Source organism: Corvus kubaryi, unplaced genomic scaffold, assembly GCF_017639235.1.
Source record: "Corvus kubaryi isolate FWS band 111438036 unplaced genomic scaffold, C.kubaryi_AGA036_p1.0 75, whole genome shotgun sequence".
In the NCBI taxonomy this organism is placed as follows: Eukaryota; Metazoa; Chordata; class Aves; order Passeriformes; family Corvidae; genus Corvus; species Corvus kubaryi.
This window is the reverse complement of record NW_024582062.1, coordinates 1,198,369-1,216,854: the sequence shown is the minus strand read 5'-3', so window position 1 is coordinate 1,216,854 and position 18,486 is coordinate 1,198,369. Positions and strand designations below refer to the sequence as shown.

At 51.4% G+C, this 18,486-nt stretch overlaps 1 protein-coding gene across 3 annotated transcripts in view; it reads right to left on the bottom strand.

Moving 5' to 3' along the window:
• Positions 1–4,866: 4,866 nt before the first annotated feature.
• KAZN (kazrin, periplakin interacting protein) overlaps positions 4,867–18,486 on the bottom strand; it is a 203,570-nt gene continuing 189,950 nt past the window's right edge. For all 3 annotated transcript variants that reach the window (XM_042051345.1, XM_042051346.1, XM_042051348.1), the window contains 7 exons: positions 17,911–18,102; positions 9,159–9,295; positions 8,583–8,753; positions 8,107–8,296; positions 7,819–7,949; positions 7,502–7,552; positions 4,867–6,880 (listed from right to left, as the gene is read on the bottom strand). In XM_042051345.1, the coding sequence (XP_041907279.1) occupies positions 6,713–6,880; positions 7,502–7,552; positions 7,819–7,949; positions 8,107–8,296; positions 8,583–8,753; positions 9,159–9,295; positions 17,911–18,102 (1,040 nt within the window). In that variant the 3' untranslated portion in view covers positions 4,867–6,712. The remainder of the gene's footprint in view (positions 6,881–7,501; positions 7,553–7,818; positions 7,950–8,106; positions 8,297–8,582; positions 8,754–9,158; positions 9,296–17,910; positions 18,103–18,486) is intronic.

The window sequence follows — 18,486 nt, the reverse complement described above, 5'->3', positions numbered from 1 at the left end:
AGAAATAATTATTAAACATAACCGCATATGGTTTTTTCCTTGGATGGATGGTTTTGCATTTTCTGGCTTGGCCACTGGCTCAGGCAAATTTGCCCCACTTCAGGCAGATTTCCCCCTCTCCTTCTCCACCTTCCTGTGTCAAACACAAACCCGACATCCCAAGCAGCTCTGGCAGTCAGGGGACATAACAGGGAATTGTTTTCTCTGCAAGAAAGTGGGGGGAACATGGACTTCACACAGCAACTGTCGCCGATCTGGCGCAGGGCGAGTTCTGTGCCTGAGCCAGGTCAGCCCCCTGCAGAGGCCCTGGAGACCGTGAGCACAGAGGGGACATTCATAACGTGGCTCCTCGGGTTCCCACTCCACAAAGCTGAATGTTGGCCAGGAATGGGCTTTTCAGTGGCAGTGGAGCAGGATCAAGGAGGGGGGGGCCTTGCCTTCACCCCTTGGATGCCTGCTAAAGCACCTGCCTCTCCCTGATGCACATTCTCTGTGGGATAATGTATTCACATCCATCCCTTGGGCTCATTTCCTGTTCCAGCTCCGCAGCCATCCCAGTGTGGGGATTTATCTGTGGCAGCTCAAATCCTCCCCGTGCAAACACTCCCTGCCCAGTTCAGGGCGGGCTGGGACTTTTCCAGAGTGTTTATCCAGCCAGGTATGCAGGGTACAGAGCACAGGAATGCCAAGGAGGGAACTGGAGCCCCACCAGAGCCACCAGCAGGCAACAAAACGGCCTTTCAGAGGGGCATCTGATGCCCTGCTGCATGCAGAGGTGCCAGGGGCTCATATTATCCTGCCTTAGAAATTGCTCACTGGCACATTTCCCTGCTTTTTCCTGCTCAAAGGTGCTCAACATGTATGTTAAAGTCACCAGTGGAAGCCTAGACATGTTGCTGGATTCCTCCAAAACTTTCCAACAGTGAGCCAAAAGCACTGCTCCAGGTGACTCCTGGATACCCACAGCTGAATGGCTGTGGTATAAATACCATATTACAAGGCCATGGAGCGATAGGGCAAGGTGAAATGGGTTCAAACTGGCAGAGTGTAGATCTAGATTAGATATGAAGAAGAAATTCTTCCCTGAGAGGATGGTGAGGCCCTGGCACAGGGTGCCCAGAGAAGCTGTGGCTGCCCCATCCCTGGGAGTGTTCAAGTCCAGCTTGGGTGGGGCTCGGAGCAACCTGGGACAGTGGAAGGTGTCCTGCCCATGGCAAGGGTGGGATGAGATGGGCTTTAAGGTCCCTTCCTATCCAAACTATTCTGCGGTTTGATGATTAATAGAGTTAACAGCTAATTAACACCAGAAATATAATATATATATAAATACAATATATAATGGAACGTGTTAGGGCCCCAGCTTTGCCCCCAGGATGAAATCCCATCCCAGCCTGCTCCATGGTGGGCTCCCTCAGATCCCATTCCCAGCCCACACGCACTGGTCTATACTTTCCTCTCTCTTCCTCACGCCTTAGTTTCTACACCCCACTTTAGAGTCCCTGTCGGGGCTGCAGGCTGGGAACCTGCCATGCAAGTGGGAAAAAAGAGGAAAACCAGCCACTTGGGAGGCATTTCCGCACGCTCCCGGTGGGAGGGTGTGACCTGCCAGCATCTCCTGGCAGGGTGAGGATCCGGTGTCCCCGGGGCTGCCGGGACCTGGCGGTTCCGGTACAACCAGTTCAACCACCGTGCCAGGTCACCGTCTGCCACTCCGAGCGCACGCACGTCTGCAGCTGGAAAACAGTGTAAATAAAGCCTCTGTGTTAACAGTAATAACAGTAAATAACCTGCTGCTTCCTCCTGGAGCTGCTCCGGGGGCTGCTGCATCCCACTGGTGAAGCTCTGGCTTGGGCAGGATTTGGGAACAGGAGACCCTGGGCTTGAGGAGAACACGGCTGGAAGAGAAGAGCTATGGTGGTGTCGTGTGGCTGGTTATTTAAAAGAGCTGAGCAGAGCTGAATGTAGCTTTTCAAAATTAGGAGCAGATGGTAAATAAGGGCTTGTGCCCAAGAACAGGAAAATGCTGGGAAATCAACCACTAGCAGTAATAAAACTCCAAGGAAACCTTCTTACCTGGATATGAGGCCTTAGCTCAGCTCCAGTGTCCTGGTTGGATGGAGCAGAGCCGCTCGGTCTGTGCTCTGCTGGTGCTTGTGTCAGGTCGGGGCAGCGGGAAGGTAAAGACAGGGGCTGAAGTGGGGACAGCTGCAGGGACAATGGCAGAGCAGGATGTCCCAAAGGATGTCTGCAGTGAGGGATACCCACGGGCACTGCTGCATCCCTGGGGCTGCGCAGGCAAGGACTCAAAGACATTTCCAGTGTTGGCTTTATACATACAAAGCAGCACTAGTAGAAAACTCCTCCAGGGAAAACACTGAAAATAGGTGAATTTATGACAGGCACATTCCCAAATTTTCAGCAGTCCTGAACAATAAACCAGCAGCCTCAGCAGCAGCCCTTGACACCAGCTTTTGGGGAGATACCAGTGATGCCTTAAGAGGCCTCCTAGACACAGAGACTAGACAGGAGTAAGGGAATAAAAGTAGGTATTTATTTGAAAGGCCTTCAAAGGTACCCCCTGGAGGCCAGAGGCTATTGCTGAGATGGACCCCAAGATGGACAACAGGTCACGAGTTCTTCACACTTTTATAGGTTTGGTTCATTTGCATATCAGGGTTAATTCTTCAATTAAAGCTTCAGTTAATGATGTAATTCCCCAGAGCTTACCCCCCCTTAGCAGCTCTTTGGTTTATACTTTTTGGGCCTAGGACAGTCTGGATGTCCTTGGAGAGCAGGCCCGGAGAGGCTTTGTTATGTCTGCCCAGCATGAGAGAGCAGAAATGAACAGGCTACAAGAAACTCCAGAGTTACACACCAGGCAGTGCAGGATTTGAAAAATATAAAAGTTAAAATCTAAGGCATCACCAGCACCACCCACACTCTGTGACCAACCCCATGCCAAACCCCACCAACCTCCTGATGATTTATTCAGCTATTTGGTGTACACCGGTTTAGCTCTTTATCACCAAAAATCCAGCCTGGGGAGATCACCAGCTAAAGCCATGGGGTGAGTCAGTGCCAAGGCAGGAAATGTCCCAGACTCACCCCCGTTTCCCTGCTGTGACCTCTCAGCCCCATTCCTGACCCACAGGTTACCAGTGCACGGCTGTGGCATGGCAGGTAAATGCAGCTTCTGTTGTAATGTCACCCAGAGATGATGCCAGGACCAGCACAGCTGGGTTACACACCAGGAAAGGGTGCTGGGGACACGGGGTGTCCCCTCTGTGGGGTACCCTGGCCATCCCACACAACACCCCATGCCCTGATGCGGTGTTGGGATATTTTCCTTTCTCAGTCTAAAGTCCTCGCCAGAGAAAAGGCTCTGCAAGCGTCTGCACAGCAAGGTGCATGGTGCAAAGTGCACCAACGTGGGCGGGTCACACCTAAAACAAGCACACCCGGGGCCTAGAAACTCGGGCACTGCTCACACGGTGGCAGCAGCGCAGCACGGTGCTGCAGCAACCAGCACGGCAGGGATGCAGCAGGGATGAGGCTGATGTGAGGGGGATGCAGCAGGGATGCAGCAGGGATGCAGCAGGGATGCAGCAGGGATGAGGCTGATGTGAGAGGGATGCAGGAGAGATGCAGCAGGGATAAGGTTCCTACAGCCTCCACTGCCAGGCAAGTGTAGATGAAGGGGGACAAAGCCACAAAGAAGACACCACCCTCCCTCCCCCCCCCACCCCCAGCCCAGGACATCACAGACACAGGGAGCGAGGCCCCTCTGCTTGCCGTGGCTCTGGGGCAGGAGGTGACACCTGTGTCCCCCTACACAGGGTCTGGTGTGGTCCCCACAGCACAGGGGCAGAAGCCTTACCAGGAGTGGTGGGGCACCCACAGCTCTGCCAAGTTCCTGGCTCCCAAAACTTTTAAAACCATGGATGGGATGGATGAGCACCCACACCCCATCCTATGCACAAAGGACAACACCAAATCTTAGCAGGGAACTGCTCCAAGTGCAGCGAACGCTGCCACGGTCTGTGCCTGGCTCGTGTTTGCCACGCTCAGCAGTTATCCTTTAATGCCACCTTTAATTCGCATTAATGCTGCAGGTGATAGAGTTGGAGAGCCAGCTGGCTTCTCCTGAGTTTTTCCTATTTTTCTTTGCTCCAGCTCTCCCCATTTCACACTATGGTGGCTCTTACCTGCTCTGCAGCTGCTCCCAAACCCCAAGGAGGCTGTTTCTGTTGGGGAAAAAAAACAGAAGAAAAGGTACCTTTCTTGATCTCTTGATCTGTACCCTCATTATGGGCTTGAAAATCATTGCAGGTTGCCTTTGCTCCAGCCTGCAAACACAGTCATTGACCCCAAAATGGCATCAGGCCCCACTGGAAGTGCTGGCACAACCCTACAGGTCACCAATGTCATCTGAATAATAGTAACAATAGTAATAATTTATCAACTTGTACATTGGTAACAATAATTTATCCATTAACAAAAGTTGGAGCACACCACTTTCTGATTTCTCCATCCCTCCTGCTGTTCTTGATCCTTCTCATTATATTTTCCATATCCAAGAGGGAAATCAGCCTGTTCACCCCAAATCCATACCTTAAACCCTTGAAATCCCCATTTCATACAGAGGCAGACGGCCCCAGTCTCCTGCCAGCATCATTTCATTCGGGAGCAGGCATTTGGGTGACAACTGGTCCGGGGAAAAGCTGGTCCAGCCTTCTCCTGCATGCTCCCATCACCCCGGAGTCCCCCAAATCCACGTGGCACTCAGGGTGTCCTGCACCCTAGTGACACAGCAGAGATGCCAACACCAGTCCAGGATCTCCAATTAAACCACATGGAGTTCATCCATACTTTAAAATAAGCTTTATTTAGATCTTTTATAATTTTATATTTGCATCCATGCCTTCAAGGATTCTCCCCGGCTCACGGGGGGAAAAGTTAAATCTAATGTTACCCATAATTCATATGCTATTTAGCGAAGTTCTCTTTTAAATAAATCATCCTCTTAGTAATTTTTAGAATTATTCCCTAATTTACAAAAAAGCTGAAATGCAAAGGAAACTACTTGATAACCAGGAGATCGCTCATCTGTTCTGGTGGTTTAGAGTTTAAATTATAAAAATGCAAGAACAAAAAAAAAACCAAAACAAAACCCAAAAAACAACAAAATGTATAAAAATGCTTCTCTGCAGAGAAAAGATGCCACAGGGCAAAGCCTGCCCTGCCACCCCAGGAGAGCCTGGGGGGGCTGGTCCCTCTGTCACCCCTCCATGGCCTCTCTGCATCATCCCTTGGAATGGAATACACAGCGCGAGGGCATCGGTTTCGTTCGGTGATTTAAGACAAAATACCCTTTTTTTTCTCAACCAGGGCGCGTATCGGAATTAAGAAAAATAATACACTATTATAGTTCATTAAATAAATCTTAATACATTTTTTTTAAGAGCTTAAAATTATATTGTAAGCATTAAAGCATAAGGTACTTATCTTGGCATAAGCAGAGCGCGGCACGTGTTAGTGGAGAGGGGAAGCGGCCGCTGCGCCGGGGGGTGGTTTGGGGGCATTTCTAAGGGATTTGGAAGAACAAGCTCCACCTGTGCTTCCAAATCACCCCAGAGCCAGAAAAACCTCCCCAGTGGGGACTCGTACCGATTTCCCCAGCCCCCCTGAGGGCAGTAACACTCCAAACTGGAGCAGGGTGGCCGGCCCTATCTGGGCAATGTCTTGGGATACGGGATATCTTGGGATATCACCTTTCCCCTGCTCCCAGCTTGTGCCAGATCCCCCTAAATTTTACTTGAAGCAAAGGGTGAGCCCCCCAAAAGCAGGGAAAAACAGCGGGCAAAGCTCCCACCAGCTTCCCCCCGTCTGATTTCCCGGCACGTGTTTAGGTTTGCGTTTTCCAAGGCGTTAAGTGCTCCTGGGGCAGCCGAGGGAGCCCGGGGTGGGGGGTCCACGGCTCCGACACCCCCAATTCCCCCCAACAGCAGCTTCCCAGGACAGTACAGTACAAACACCCCCTTCCTCCTCCCCGCCCCATCCCAACCGACGTGGAAAAATATAAAAATCCCAAAACTTCTGCAATAATTTAGTTAGAATAGCTCCTCTGGGTTTGTGCAAATAAATTAAAACAACTAAAAAGGAACGTTAAAACACTTATTTCCAGACCGGCAGGCGTAACAACCAGCCCGGGTTGCCTCCGCGGGGCTCGGCCAGGAAGACATCACAGCGAAGGAGACTTTCTTTTGTTGTTTTTGTGTGTTTTCTCTCTAAGATCCCTCAGCTGGGCAGGTCCTTTGTCCCCAAGCAAGGACATCCCGCGGGCTGGGCTCCGGAAAACAGCGGGTTTCGGACAAGAGACGTCACAAGCACAAAGTGCACAATATTTCTGGTATTTACAGAGACACAGCAGTCCTTCAAGTTTCAAGTTTTGTCAAAAGAACAAGAAAAAGAACAGAAACCCCCCCCCGAAAACAGGAACAAAACCCCAACCCAAACTGACAAACTGAAGTGACAACAAAGGAGTTACCAGGATGGAGAAAAAACAAAAAAAACATGGAAAAAAGGGAAAAAACTGTAGTTACGACACAGCTGCATCGCTCCCAAGACAACAGGTAACACGTCCACAGGCGGGACGGGGGATGTGGGATGTGGGATATGTACATGTGCGGTGCCGGGAGAGGCTCCAGCGCCGTCACCAGTCCGCATCCTCCTCGATGTAGTAGTCGGGGGCCGTCCCGTCGAAGAGACCGGGATCGAGGGACTTGCGCTGCTTGCCCCGGGCAAACACCCTGGAGATGGAGCCAAAGCCCATCTTCTCTTTCTTCTTTTTCCGTTTTTGGTCTTCCAGGTCTTCTAGAGACTGTGGGAGGAGAAGACATGAGTTTGGGCAACCAGCTTTTCCTTCACTATTTTTCCCCTTCCCCCACACCAAGGATAATGGACCATGTGGTCCCAGTGCCAAAAAACATTCGGTTCAGGTCCCAAAAAATATTTGCATCCAGATGCCACAAAATCTTTTCATCCATGTCCAAAGTAATGTTAAGATCCTGGACAAAAATACAATAATATTCCTGAAACCTGTGTGGTGGAATTTGCAGTGTAATTGGGCCCCCTCTTCACATTCTGGGATTTTGGCCTCTTAATTCAACTGGATCGGGATTCCAGCTCTGAGAATAAATGGTCAGAGCATCTGTCTGGATTGCAAAAACATCCCAGTTTTAGGGACAAATACAGAAGAATAACCTGCTTTGGCTGGGCCTTATAAAAACCAACACTGCGACAGGCCTGAGCTCAGTGAATGCCTACGGCATTACCCAGGTTTCGGGGCAAATTATGGGAATATGCGACATCCCAGATTTACAATCCAGGATGACTTCCATTCATCCTGAATCAGTGCCTCTGACCCCCCCCCCCACCTTCGAGTACTTTCTAACACAGTAAGGGGTCTCACAAGCAGGATTTGAGAGGATTTGTGCCCTACCTGTACGATTGGATTGTGCAAGTTCTTCTGTACCGGTCCAGGACTGTCCCCCTATGACACAAGGAGATGGATCCATTGAATCAACCCCAACACAGCCTGAGACCATCCACCCCCCATAGCAAAAGGCAGCATTTGTGCAGCTGAACTGCAGTGGGGCTGGGACAAACCCCAGGGCAGCAGCTTTCCAGGTCAGCCAAGCCCCAATGTGCTCCCCACTCCAAACCCAACGCTGTTTTGGGAAGCAGAGGCCCCGCAGAATCCCCAGAGCCAATCTCCCCAAATCAGGGCACCACAGCCCCCACCAGGCAGGGCCTTACGTTGCAGAGCGAGTGCGTTCGATGCCGGGGCGAGTTGATGTCACTCGGCGTGGACGACCGGTCGCCCTCGGCCGCGGAGGCATCGGAGATGATGGACGGCTGCCGGGAATGACAGGGGCTCACTCTGACCGCTGGAAGGCAGGGGGAAAACAGGGAGTCAGCACCAGCAAAGCCTCTGATGCACTTCCATAAACATATTTGGTGGGAGTGGTTTTAACCAACTTCTTTCCTCCCCGGAAGGGGTTTGTCCCTGAGACTTGCCCATGTCCTGATCCATGGGGTGCCCACCTTGCCGGTCCGCCGAGTGCTGGGGGTGTGAGTGGTAGAGGGTCTGCTGGCTCTGCCGGATGGCGGCGGTCAGCGGGAGGTCAGCCTGCATCACCCACTCCTGGTTGCCGTTCAGCACCGTCTCGCCCGGCATGGCCAAGGAATGGCGCTTGGGCACGTCCTTGGTCAGCGTAGCCAGGGACTGCTTGGCCTGGGAAGGACAGCAAGGTGGTGGTGATGGAACGGGAAAACCATATGAACATCTCCTGGAGCAGCAGAACAAGCAGCAACACACTGCACACCAAACCCACCCTCCCCTGGGCAAGCAAAGATCCAAACTGTGCCGCTCCCCATGCCAGGGATATCAAGTTGTTTCTGAGTGATGTTCCCTGTGCCAAAGATATCAAGCTCCTTCTGAGAGATGGAGTTTTTTCCTGTAAGTATTGCAGTAGTGCAACCACTGCAGCACTCAGATCTATATTAATTATCCAGCTCACCATGGCCAACTCGGCCTCCAGCTCCTTCATGCGGTTGTCCTTCAGGTCGAGCTGGGAGCGGAGGGCACTGGCGTGGTCCGTGGCCTCCTTGGCCTGCCGCCGCAGCTCCCACTTCTCCCGCTCCAGGAGGTCCTTCTCCTTTGCCAGGGCTTTCACTGCGTCCTCGCTCTCCTGCCGGGACAGGGGGTGGCCATCAGGAAGGGAAAATCCACATGCTACTAAAAATGCCTCTGTCACAACCCCCTTGGGGACCACCCAACCACAAGCAGTATCTTCAGGTGTCACAAGAGCCCTGTGCTGGCAGGAATGTCAACCCTTTTTGGGGAGATCCGGAATGCAGCCGGTCCAAAAAGCAGTGCTCACTGTGCACCTGGTTAAAATTACATCAAATTCCCCAGGTCTGGCTCTATTTCCTCCAGCATTTATTTAACTTTAACCTGCTGTGGTCCATCCCAACTCCACCGGAGTCCAGCTGGAGCTTTCGTGGGATTTTCCCTGATTACAAACCAGGTTTCACACTCAACCTGCTGCCAGCCCTCTGTGCCACGAGACCATGGTGCTGGGCTCTGCACTCACTTTCCTGTGCTGTTCGTAGTTCCGGATGAAGTCCCGGAGCTGCTCCTCTCGGCTCTCCAGCGTGGCGTACAGTTGCTGCATCTGGCTCACCAGGTCTGTCTTCTCCCCCTTCAAGCGCTTGCGGTCGGCTTTCATGGCTGTGGGAGAGAGGATGACTCCAGCATGGGGGGCATGGCAGCCCCTTGACTCCATCTCTTTTATTCTCCAAGGAAAAAGCACCAAAATTACAATCCCGGGGCCTGGACTGGGAGAAGATGCCCAATTCATCCCCGTCGCTGCACCCCTCAAAATGCCCATCACGTCACCTCTGTGGCTCCTCACCACTGCCCATCCCCCAAGGCACAGCTCAGACCCTGGAAAACAAGGTTTGGGAGCAAAACTGCTGCCTCAGCCTCGGGGCCTGGCGCAGGAAAACCTGCTGCTCCCTCTCCAGGATAAATAAACCACAACTGGTTTATTTTCAGCAGCGAGGCGGATGCTGGCAGCGCTCCCATGAGCCCAGGCACGGCTCCCCGAGTGTCCCCTTCCAGCTCCATGGTGCTGTGTCGGGATGAGGGGATGGAGCAGAGGCACCGTGCGATGTGATGGGTGTTTCAACAGCCCTAAGAGGAACCCAAAACCTTCATGTTTTCCCTCCTCATTCACCAGTGAGGGATGCTCGCTGACCATGGAGCCCGGGACAGCTGTGGAAGGCTGGCAATGCAGGGAGAAATCTCACAGAAACCTCACATAGGACAAGGAATTTCAGTCATTTCTGTACATTAATGCTTTACCCAATACTGAACCTGATCCTTGGCAGTGCTGCAGAAGTGCCCTGTGGCTCCCTGCTCCACATACGTCCCATTCCACCAAAATAATGCCCAGTTTAATAATCAGATCCCAAATATTTCATTATACATTCCTGCTTTTCCACCCTGGGCAAGTGCTGCTCCTGAGGGAGCGGGATGCTATGAAACACCCTGTGCCCCTCCAACTCTCCCTGCACTCATCATATTGAATCACTGAGTCTTGCAAGTTGTTGTTTGTATTATAAAAAAATTCTAAATACCCCCAATGTCTCCAGAAGAAAACAACCCCAAAGCCACCAGGGGCTGTGTCTACTACAAAAGCTGCCAGAAGATGATGCAGCACCATGAGTGGGACCTGTCTCCATGCACACATCCAACCTTTTTCCATGAGATTACAGAAATCCTGGCAGGTGTTTCAGCCCATGCTCTGTTTTCTACCCCCTGTAATGAGACACTTCATCTGGGGGTTTAACCTGCACCATAAGGTGGTGCCTTTGGGCTCCTCTAGGCACATGGGGGATAAAGACAATGTAAGAAATATAAGGAAACCATGACTGTGGCACTCTGAAAAGGGGAATTAATTTCCTTCACGCACCTTTGGCACCCTTGGCTTTGAGCCTTTGCCTTCACCCAGCACAGGGAGCTCTGCTCCCAGCCTCCTCTGGCTGGGAACCCTCAAAAGGCATTTCCACCTGCGTGTAAGCAGGGAGAGCGTCATTATTTGATGTGCAGTGAAGCCCCCAGGCACCCTGAGGCAGAATAACCTGGTAACAGGGATCACCCAGCCCCGCAGACGTGCTGGAATAGACCCCAAAATCAGAGCAGCCTCCCCTCATCCAGCTCTCTGCAGCTCCCACATCCCACCCCAGCTTGTCACAACCACAGCCTCGAGAATTGGTTTACTCAGGTGTGCACAGGTTTTACTCTACTTTTTTTACTATTTCTTACTCTAAGTGTGTGCTGGGAAGATGAACAACAAAGCAAGTGCTTGGAGTGGAGCTGTAAGGAAAGGAGGGGGTTTGCAGTGAGAGGAGAAGAAGATGGGGAAAAAATCAGACTAAATAGTAGAAGAAGAGGGAGATGTTTGGGACTATAGAGATTTTTATCTGTTATCTGTTTTTATGCAAGAGATTTGGACCAACTATTCTGCCATTAAGCACTGGAAATAAATCAGAACACAGAAAATCAGAAAATGAGGTAGGAAATGCTGCAAAAGTTCACATTGTCCTGTGACAAGGCGCTCTTGGGAATCTTCCTCACCCACTTCAATGAACACGACTCCTCCTGGGACAACTCAGCCCCTTCCGACACCGGGACTTCCCTTACTTTTTTCCCATCTTAGGAAATTACCACAGAAACCCTCTAAAAACAATCACAACCATGTCCATGTCTTTGAAAAAGCCCTTTCCCACTGCCTGTGTGTACTTAACCACCACCTTCCCCTGCCCAGTTCCTTCACAGGAACTAAAAACTTGCTAAAAAAGAAAAATTAATGATAAGTTGACTGAGCCATACAGGGGTGAGATCCAGACCCCACAGAAACATATATATCTGTATATGTAAAATTTAATTTCCTCAAGGATACTGTGAGGCTCTTATAAAAGTTTAAGTCACATTTGCCAATCTCTCATGCTGGAGGCGACAAAAGACTCCTAATGAATTTAATTAAATAATGAGTCCCCTATAGCATACAAACTCCTTTAATTAGTGGCAGCGTTCATGGCCCTTAAAGATTTATAGAAAACTCTTAATCGGTTGCCAACAACAAAAAAATAAAATGCTCTGAAGTACTGTTCGAAGAAGGATAACTATCTCCCAAGGCTGAGTATATATTGATATACTAATATTTACCAATATTTATGCCAGTGTATCAGTATGACAAGAAGATGATGAGGTTTGGGTATTGAAAGAGCAGATTTTTTCCTATTAACCCAACAGGACAATTTACCATTTGTTTCATTTCATATTTGAAAGATTTGCTGAAACTGACACACTTTTTTTCCTCCCCTCTATTACTCTCCTTCCTCCAAGACCGATTAGCTCCTAAGCTTAAAGAAGATTTATCAGTCATTTGAGAACTTCATTCCAAACCAAATTAATAGGAAATTAATTGAAAAAGGCAGGAGAAAAATAAAAAGTGAGGCAGAAGTGAGCTGTGAGGGCTGCCAGCAGCTCCTGGACCGAGCCCTGCTTACTGCAGCAGCTTAATTCGTCCTTAGCAAACAAGCCCAGCTAATTACTTGGTCGGGGAAAATGAGCCTTTGCAATCCATGGCCAGCCAAGGAGGAATAAAACAGATTTTCCCTGTCTATCAGGGCCATCTGAGGAGGTGAAATGCCTTTTTCCTTTAATCTGATGATCCAGGGCCAGGTTTCTGTATCCCAAACCCCCACAAGTATCCAAATAAACTCCCCCAGCCCATTGGCACGGTGGGCTCTGGCCAAACCTCTGACCTCTTCATAAACCCAAGAAAAGAAGAAAGAAATCCTAAACCCAGACCATGAGTGGAAAGTACTTCTCCTACTTGCATTATTAATTTTCTCCTCATCCCCAAAGCACATGGCAGAAGGAGGGGGGGACCCAGCAGCTGCCCTTGGACTCGGCAGCTCGGCACCGGCCTCGGCAGCAAGGGATGGGGCAGACGGGTTGGGATGAGCTGGGTGAACCCCCCAGCTCTCACCACCACCCCCACCTGCACCAGGTCACCCTATGCTCCCGTTATTTGAGCTTCCACCTCCTGCCACTTGATCCGTCCCTCAGTCCTTGGGGAGAAGAATGATGGACACAGAGACGTAATGGGACCAGCTCCGCGCTGGGCTCCTCCTGCAGCCAAAACAATTAAAAATCCACCCCCTCAGTGCCTTTTATTCCCAGCTCCATGTGAGGAGCCAAAATCCAGTCGCTCCACCAGAGAGGCACAGCCTTGTCTGGGACAGCAGCAGGGCTGGAACCACGCAGTGATGCCACCACTGAAGTGTCACCACCCCATGGGCCCCAGTCTGATCTCACCATCCAACAGCTTCCAGCTAGAAATTAGCTCCTGTATCCTAAACCCAGGCATCTCTCTGGGAGATAAATACTGCCTTCCCCCTTTGAAAATAATAATATCAAATTAAGGGGATATCAATTATAGAACATCCTGACGTGGAAGGGACCCAAAAGGATCATTGATGTCCAACCCCTGGCCCTGTGAGGTAGAGGCCACATCATTCAGCTGAGGTTCCCTTAGAGGACGTATGAGTAATAATTAGACTACTTGATAATATGATATGAGATGAAAATCCACTGTTTGAACCACAGAAGCAGCATCTCTGCCCAGTTTCACATTCCTGGGATGAGGCAGCAGAGCCCAGACACACACCAGGGCAGAAGATGCAGCACACCCCTGAACTCCAAAGAGCAGCTTCCTGTGACTCTCATTCACTTCCAAGTCATTCTCTCACCCCACACAAGGTGAATTTTCATGCCAGGAACAGAATCAGAGCTGACTTTATCACTTACTGAATCACACACATATTTTCTAATGCAGGGAAGAGCATCCTCGGGGAGCACCGCTGGAACCCCAGCGATGCCCCGCACAACAGGAATGTGCAAACCCGTCCTGTCCCATTAACATTTACTTAATTTCTCCTGTTTCTTCCTCCCAACCATGAAATTCAATATTGTCACCATGACTAACCCACAAAATCGGGATCACAGTGCTGCTCCTTGCTTTGCAATTAAAGAGGCATGTGCGGTCCTTGGGTGCAGCTGTCACCATCAGGAAGATCTTAATGTTGAAAACATCAGTGTTCTGTGGTGCCAGGCAGAGCCAGCACTCGCTCCTGGGTGTGTGGAGGTACAGAGCAGGCAGGAAATTAGAGCCCAATGTCAAATTTCAGGAAAAAGGTGAGGCAATTCTCCTTGGGGGAATTTACCTGGTGACAGCCAAGGGCTTTCCAAACCTGACCCAGCAGTCAACAAGGTGGTCAATGACTTCTGAAAATTTAACATGGGTCTTCAAAGGAGAACAACAGGTTATCTGTAGAGGTCCATGTCCTTATGGTGGAGACAGCTTCCTTGGCTGGGTCCATGGCTGGGACATCCATCAGTCAGGACATACATCCAGTGGGACATTTGTCTCCTGGGACACACATCTGCCAGATCACACATTCTTCTGGGACATCCATCTGATGCAACCCCCATCTTCTGGGACATCCATCTGATGCAACCCCCATCTTCTGGGACGTCCATCCACCGGGACACCCGTCCATCCATTTCTTTGCTACCCACCCCCTCCTTGCAGCAAGTTGAGGGTGCTGTGGATCTCTGTAGGAGGCTTTCCCCAGTCTTAATACTATTCCCGGGGAGTCACAGCTTTGAGCTGAAGGTGAGGGAGGGAGAAAACCATGCTACAACCCATTTGTGCAGCAGACATGAAGTCGGTTCATGCCTTTCCAAGCAGCAGTGAAAGCCAGCCTGAGGTTTCCACCCTGGCACTCAAAAAGGAAGCAGAAACCAGGTTTGCTCTCTGCGTGATAATCCCGCAGGCGAGCTCCAGCAGATTGGATAAACCTTCCCAGAAACGGGGTTTCTGCCATTAGCCCACACACTCATGGATGTCACCCAGCCAAGAGGCTTCTCGAGTTCCCCAGGCACTTGGGCACGGTCCCTGCCCACAGCAGGACCAGCAGTAATAAAGCTGTCTGCAACTTCTCCCACCAGGGATTTCCACCCCAGAAATCCAGACCACATCCACACCTTTCCAGCCAGGACAGGGGAAATAATAACTGCACTGATGCTGGAAGCATAATTCAGAGTCCCAGCTGTGGCAGAAGTGGAGAGGGTGATAGGGTGTAGCACTATGGGATTTTAATTGGATATTAATGGATTAAAAAAGGGCAAGAGATGGAATTAGCCCAGGAAAAAGTGGAATAAAGATGAACAAAGCACATGCTGACAGAAATGAAGAAACTGGTTGAGTTGCTCTTGTAGAGAATCCTGTGCTGGGCCAGACCCCTGCTCCTTCCCTCCACAGCAAGGACTTGTTAGTGCAGCACAGGGAAGATGCAGCACAGGCTTATCAGCTTTATCCCTGTGCCAAATGCTGTTGGGAAGGGCTGGAAATGCACCTCCAAAGGGGGACAATGAACCCACCCTCCACCCAGACCATCACAAACCAAACCCTGTGTGGATGTGCACAATAAAGACTCTTATTGGAGCCCCAAAAGCAAACCTGACCTGTAAACCCTCTCTGCTTCCCTCTGCAGCATGGCCCAGCGAGCCAAGATCCATCTGAACCAGCTGCGCTGCACTTCCCGGCTCAGAGCCAACAACGATGACAGATTTCCATATAATTTATCTGCTAATGACATTCCACAGGACCCACCATGGATCTTGGGCTGCTGCAGGAGCAGGGCTGCTACAGGCACGGGGATGCTGCAGGCGCAGGGATGCTGCAGGCACAGGGATGCTGCAGGAGCAGGGATGCGGCAGGAGCAGGGATGCTGCAGGGACAGGGATGCTGCAGGAGCAGGGATGCTGCAGGCGCAGGGTTGCTGCAGGCGCAGGGTTGCTGCAGGCACGGGGCTGCTTCAGGCGCAGGGATGCTGCAGGAGCAGGGTTGCTGCAGGCACGGGGCTGCTTCAGGCGCAGGGATGCTGCAGGCGCAGGGTTGCTGCAGGCACGGGGATGCTGCAGGCGCAGGGTTGCTGCAGGCACGGGGATGCTGCAGGAGCAGGGATGCTGCAGGCGCAGGGATGCTGCAGGAGCAGGGATGCTGCAGGCGCAGGGTTGCTGCAGGCACGGGGATGCTGCAGGCGCAGGGATGCTGCAGGCGCAGGGATGCTGCAGGAGCAGGGATGCTGCAGGAGCAGGGTTGCTGCAGGCGCAGGGTTGCTGCAGGCGCAGGGATGCTGCAGGAGCAGGGATGCTGCAGGCATGGGGCTGCTTCAGGCGCAGGGATGCTGCAGGCGCAGGGATGCTGCAGGAGCAGGGCTGCTGCAGGCGCAGGGATGCTGCAGGCATGGGGCTGCTGCAGGAGCAGGGTTGCTGCAGGCGCAGGGATGCTGAGGCCAATGCTGCTGGATGTGGGGCATCCTTTGGTGAGGACGTGGGGCTGGGGATGCAGGGATGCAGGCTGTGAGGAGGGAGCTGCTCTTGGGAGATGCTCTCTGGCTGCAGGACACAACTGACACAGATCCCTAAACTCCACGCCAGCGTGGCCAAGTTTCCCTGTGCTCCTGGCACGGCCTTATCCTGCAGTTCCTTACCACAGAGCCATGATTTCCCCAGTGTGTCTGTCAGCAGATCTGTCTCCCCTGGCAGAACCAGGCACCAGGCGCCGTTTTTCCTCCATTTTTGGCTACATTTCTCTATGGACAATTTTTCATGGAAAGGAGAAAGGATTTTTTTCCCCTCCAGCTGCTGATCCCGTTTTCAAGTTATCCGTCTCAGTCACTGTTGCCAAGCCTGCTCTGCTGCCCAGAGCCTCCAGCCCAGATCCAGCCCGGACAACTTTCCCAAAAACCACAAAAGCTTCTCAATATTGCAGGATGGGGAAGGAGCATCAATTGAAAAAAGCTTCTTGCTATGTGCCCATCCAAATGCCAACTGAGATTCTCTCTTCCTAGCCACCACACCTGCAGAGAAGTCCTGGAAAACCAAGCTCAGAGGCTTGAATAGTGGCAAATAAAAGCCCAAGAAAACCCCAACATTATATTCCTTAAATACTCACAATTTTCAAGCCAAACTCACTTTTTCTCTGGACTATCCCCCACAGAAGCACTTAGATGCAGCTTCTTAGATAACTTCTTACTCTTTCTTTTTTTTTTTTGTAACTAGTATTACAATAGTTCTGCTTTTCTGCATTTTGCATTTATCAGCACTTCTCCCCCCGCCCCATCCACACAGAGCAAATATTCTCTAATTAAGATTTTTCTCCTCCAATTACAGTTCTATAAACTCAGAGCATTTCCTGCTGCCGGAGGCTGCACCGGTGACTTGGGGGGAGGCAGGATTTTGGAGGTATTTTGGCTGTTGCTGATATATAGGGATGTTTTTGTACATCAGAGAGTGCTAACATAAAATTTTCTAAAATCCCTTCCCCAAATACTGACTCAGTCCAACTCCCTGCTCCTCCGATCATCTCGGCATCCCAGGCAGGGGGAGATGCAGAGGCCCCACAGCTCCCCACGTGCCGTTCAGCCTCTGAGCCTGAAAACTTTTGACAGCTTCTCCTCATAATCCGCAAACACGAGCTGACAAGTGCAAGTTATACTCGGTAAGTTGGGGATTTGAGATGATATTTAGAGCCACGGCGCTGCCAGGGTTTGACACGTGAGAGCCTTCCCTGCTCAGGATCATCCCCTGGCTCCAGCTAACAAACCATCCTGCCTGGATTTATTGCCAGCTTGGTTCTAGAGTGGAAAAGCTGCAATGTTGTATTTTGCCCTACACACCCCAGTCTTGGGGCTTACTGGGCTGGTGAGGGAGGGAGAGCACGGCCCCGACTGCCACAAAAACCCCCAAATGCAGGCATGAAGGAAGGAGGAGACCCTGAACGTCACCTGAAGGTAACTCCACGTGGGATACAGAAAGTTGAAGTCACCAGGAAACTCACTGCTTCCCTCCTACAAGTCCGAGGGGCTCTAATCCAACCCACCCCCACCTCCAGCTGCATTTCAGCTGCTGCCTTGGCTCTACTCTACAGCTGTGGAGGAATTCCTTTGCAGTGCTGCAATCAGCCCTCACATCTCATTTCCCAGCCTATTGCTGCACCCCAGTCCTTCCCAGCTCCACACCACCCCTTGCTGGGGCAGGAGAGCAGGGGGTCCCAGGAACACCAAACCCCCGTTATGAGGGCCTGGTGAATGCACTCTGCAGAGTCCAAGTGAAAAGGATGGCTTTTCCTTTCCTCATTAATCAACTTTTTGAAAGTTTAGGGTGCTGGGGAGAGGTGCAGCAGAAGGAGGTGCAGCCCTTACCCTGCAGAGCCTCCTTGGCACGAGCCAGCTCCTGCTCCTTCTGTGCCAGCTGCACCTTCAGCTCGGTGGCCGAGAGCACCTCCGGGGACTTGCTGCCATGCGTCTCCTCCAGGTCCTTCGTCAGCATTTCCTTCATTTGCCGGAGCAGGTGGACCTCCTCCTGCAGCTGGGCCACCTCCTCCCGCAGCAGCGCTGGAGGAAGAGGAGACACAATGCGAGGAAGTGAGTGACGGCTCCCGGCACAGCCCCGCGCACCCGCTGGAAACTCAAACCCTGGGGAAATGCTGCTGGGGTGGCCCCTCCCTGCTGGCAAAACTGCTCTGCACAGCCCAGAACCTGCACCACTCTGGGACCAGAGAAAGAGGAGGAGGGATGTGATGGGAAGGCACTAGGACAGAGAGGGGGAGCCGCCACTGGGTGATGGCATTTGAATTTAAAAAATAAAAATCAATGTTAATATGTAATAATAATAATAGTAAGAAGAAACCAAGAAGGATTTTCCTATCCAAACCACTCACTGACAGGGCTGGAGTCCAACAGAGTCTCCTGAGCTCCCACACATCTCAGCTCTGTTTC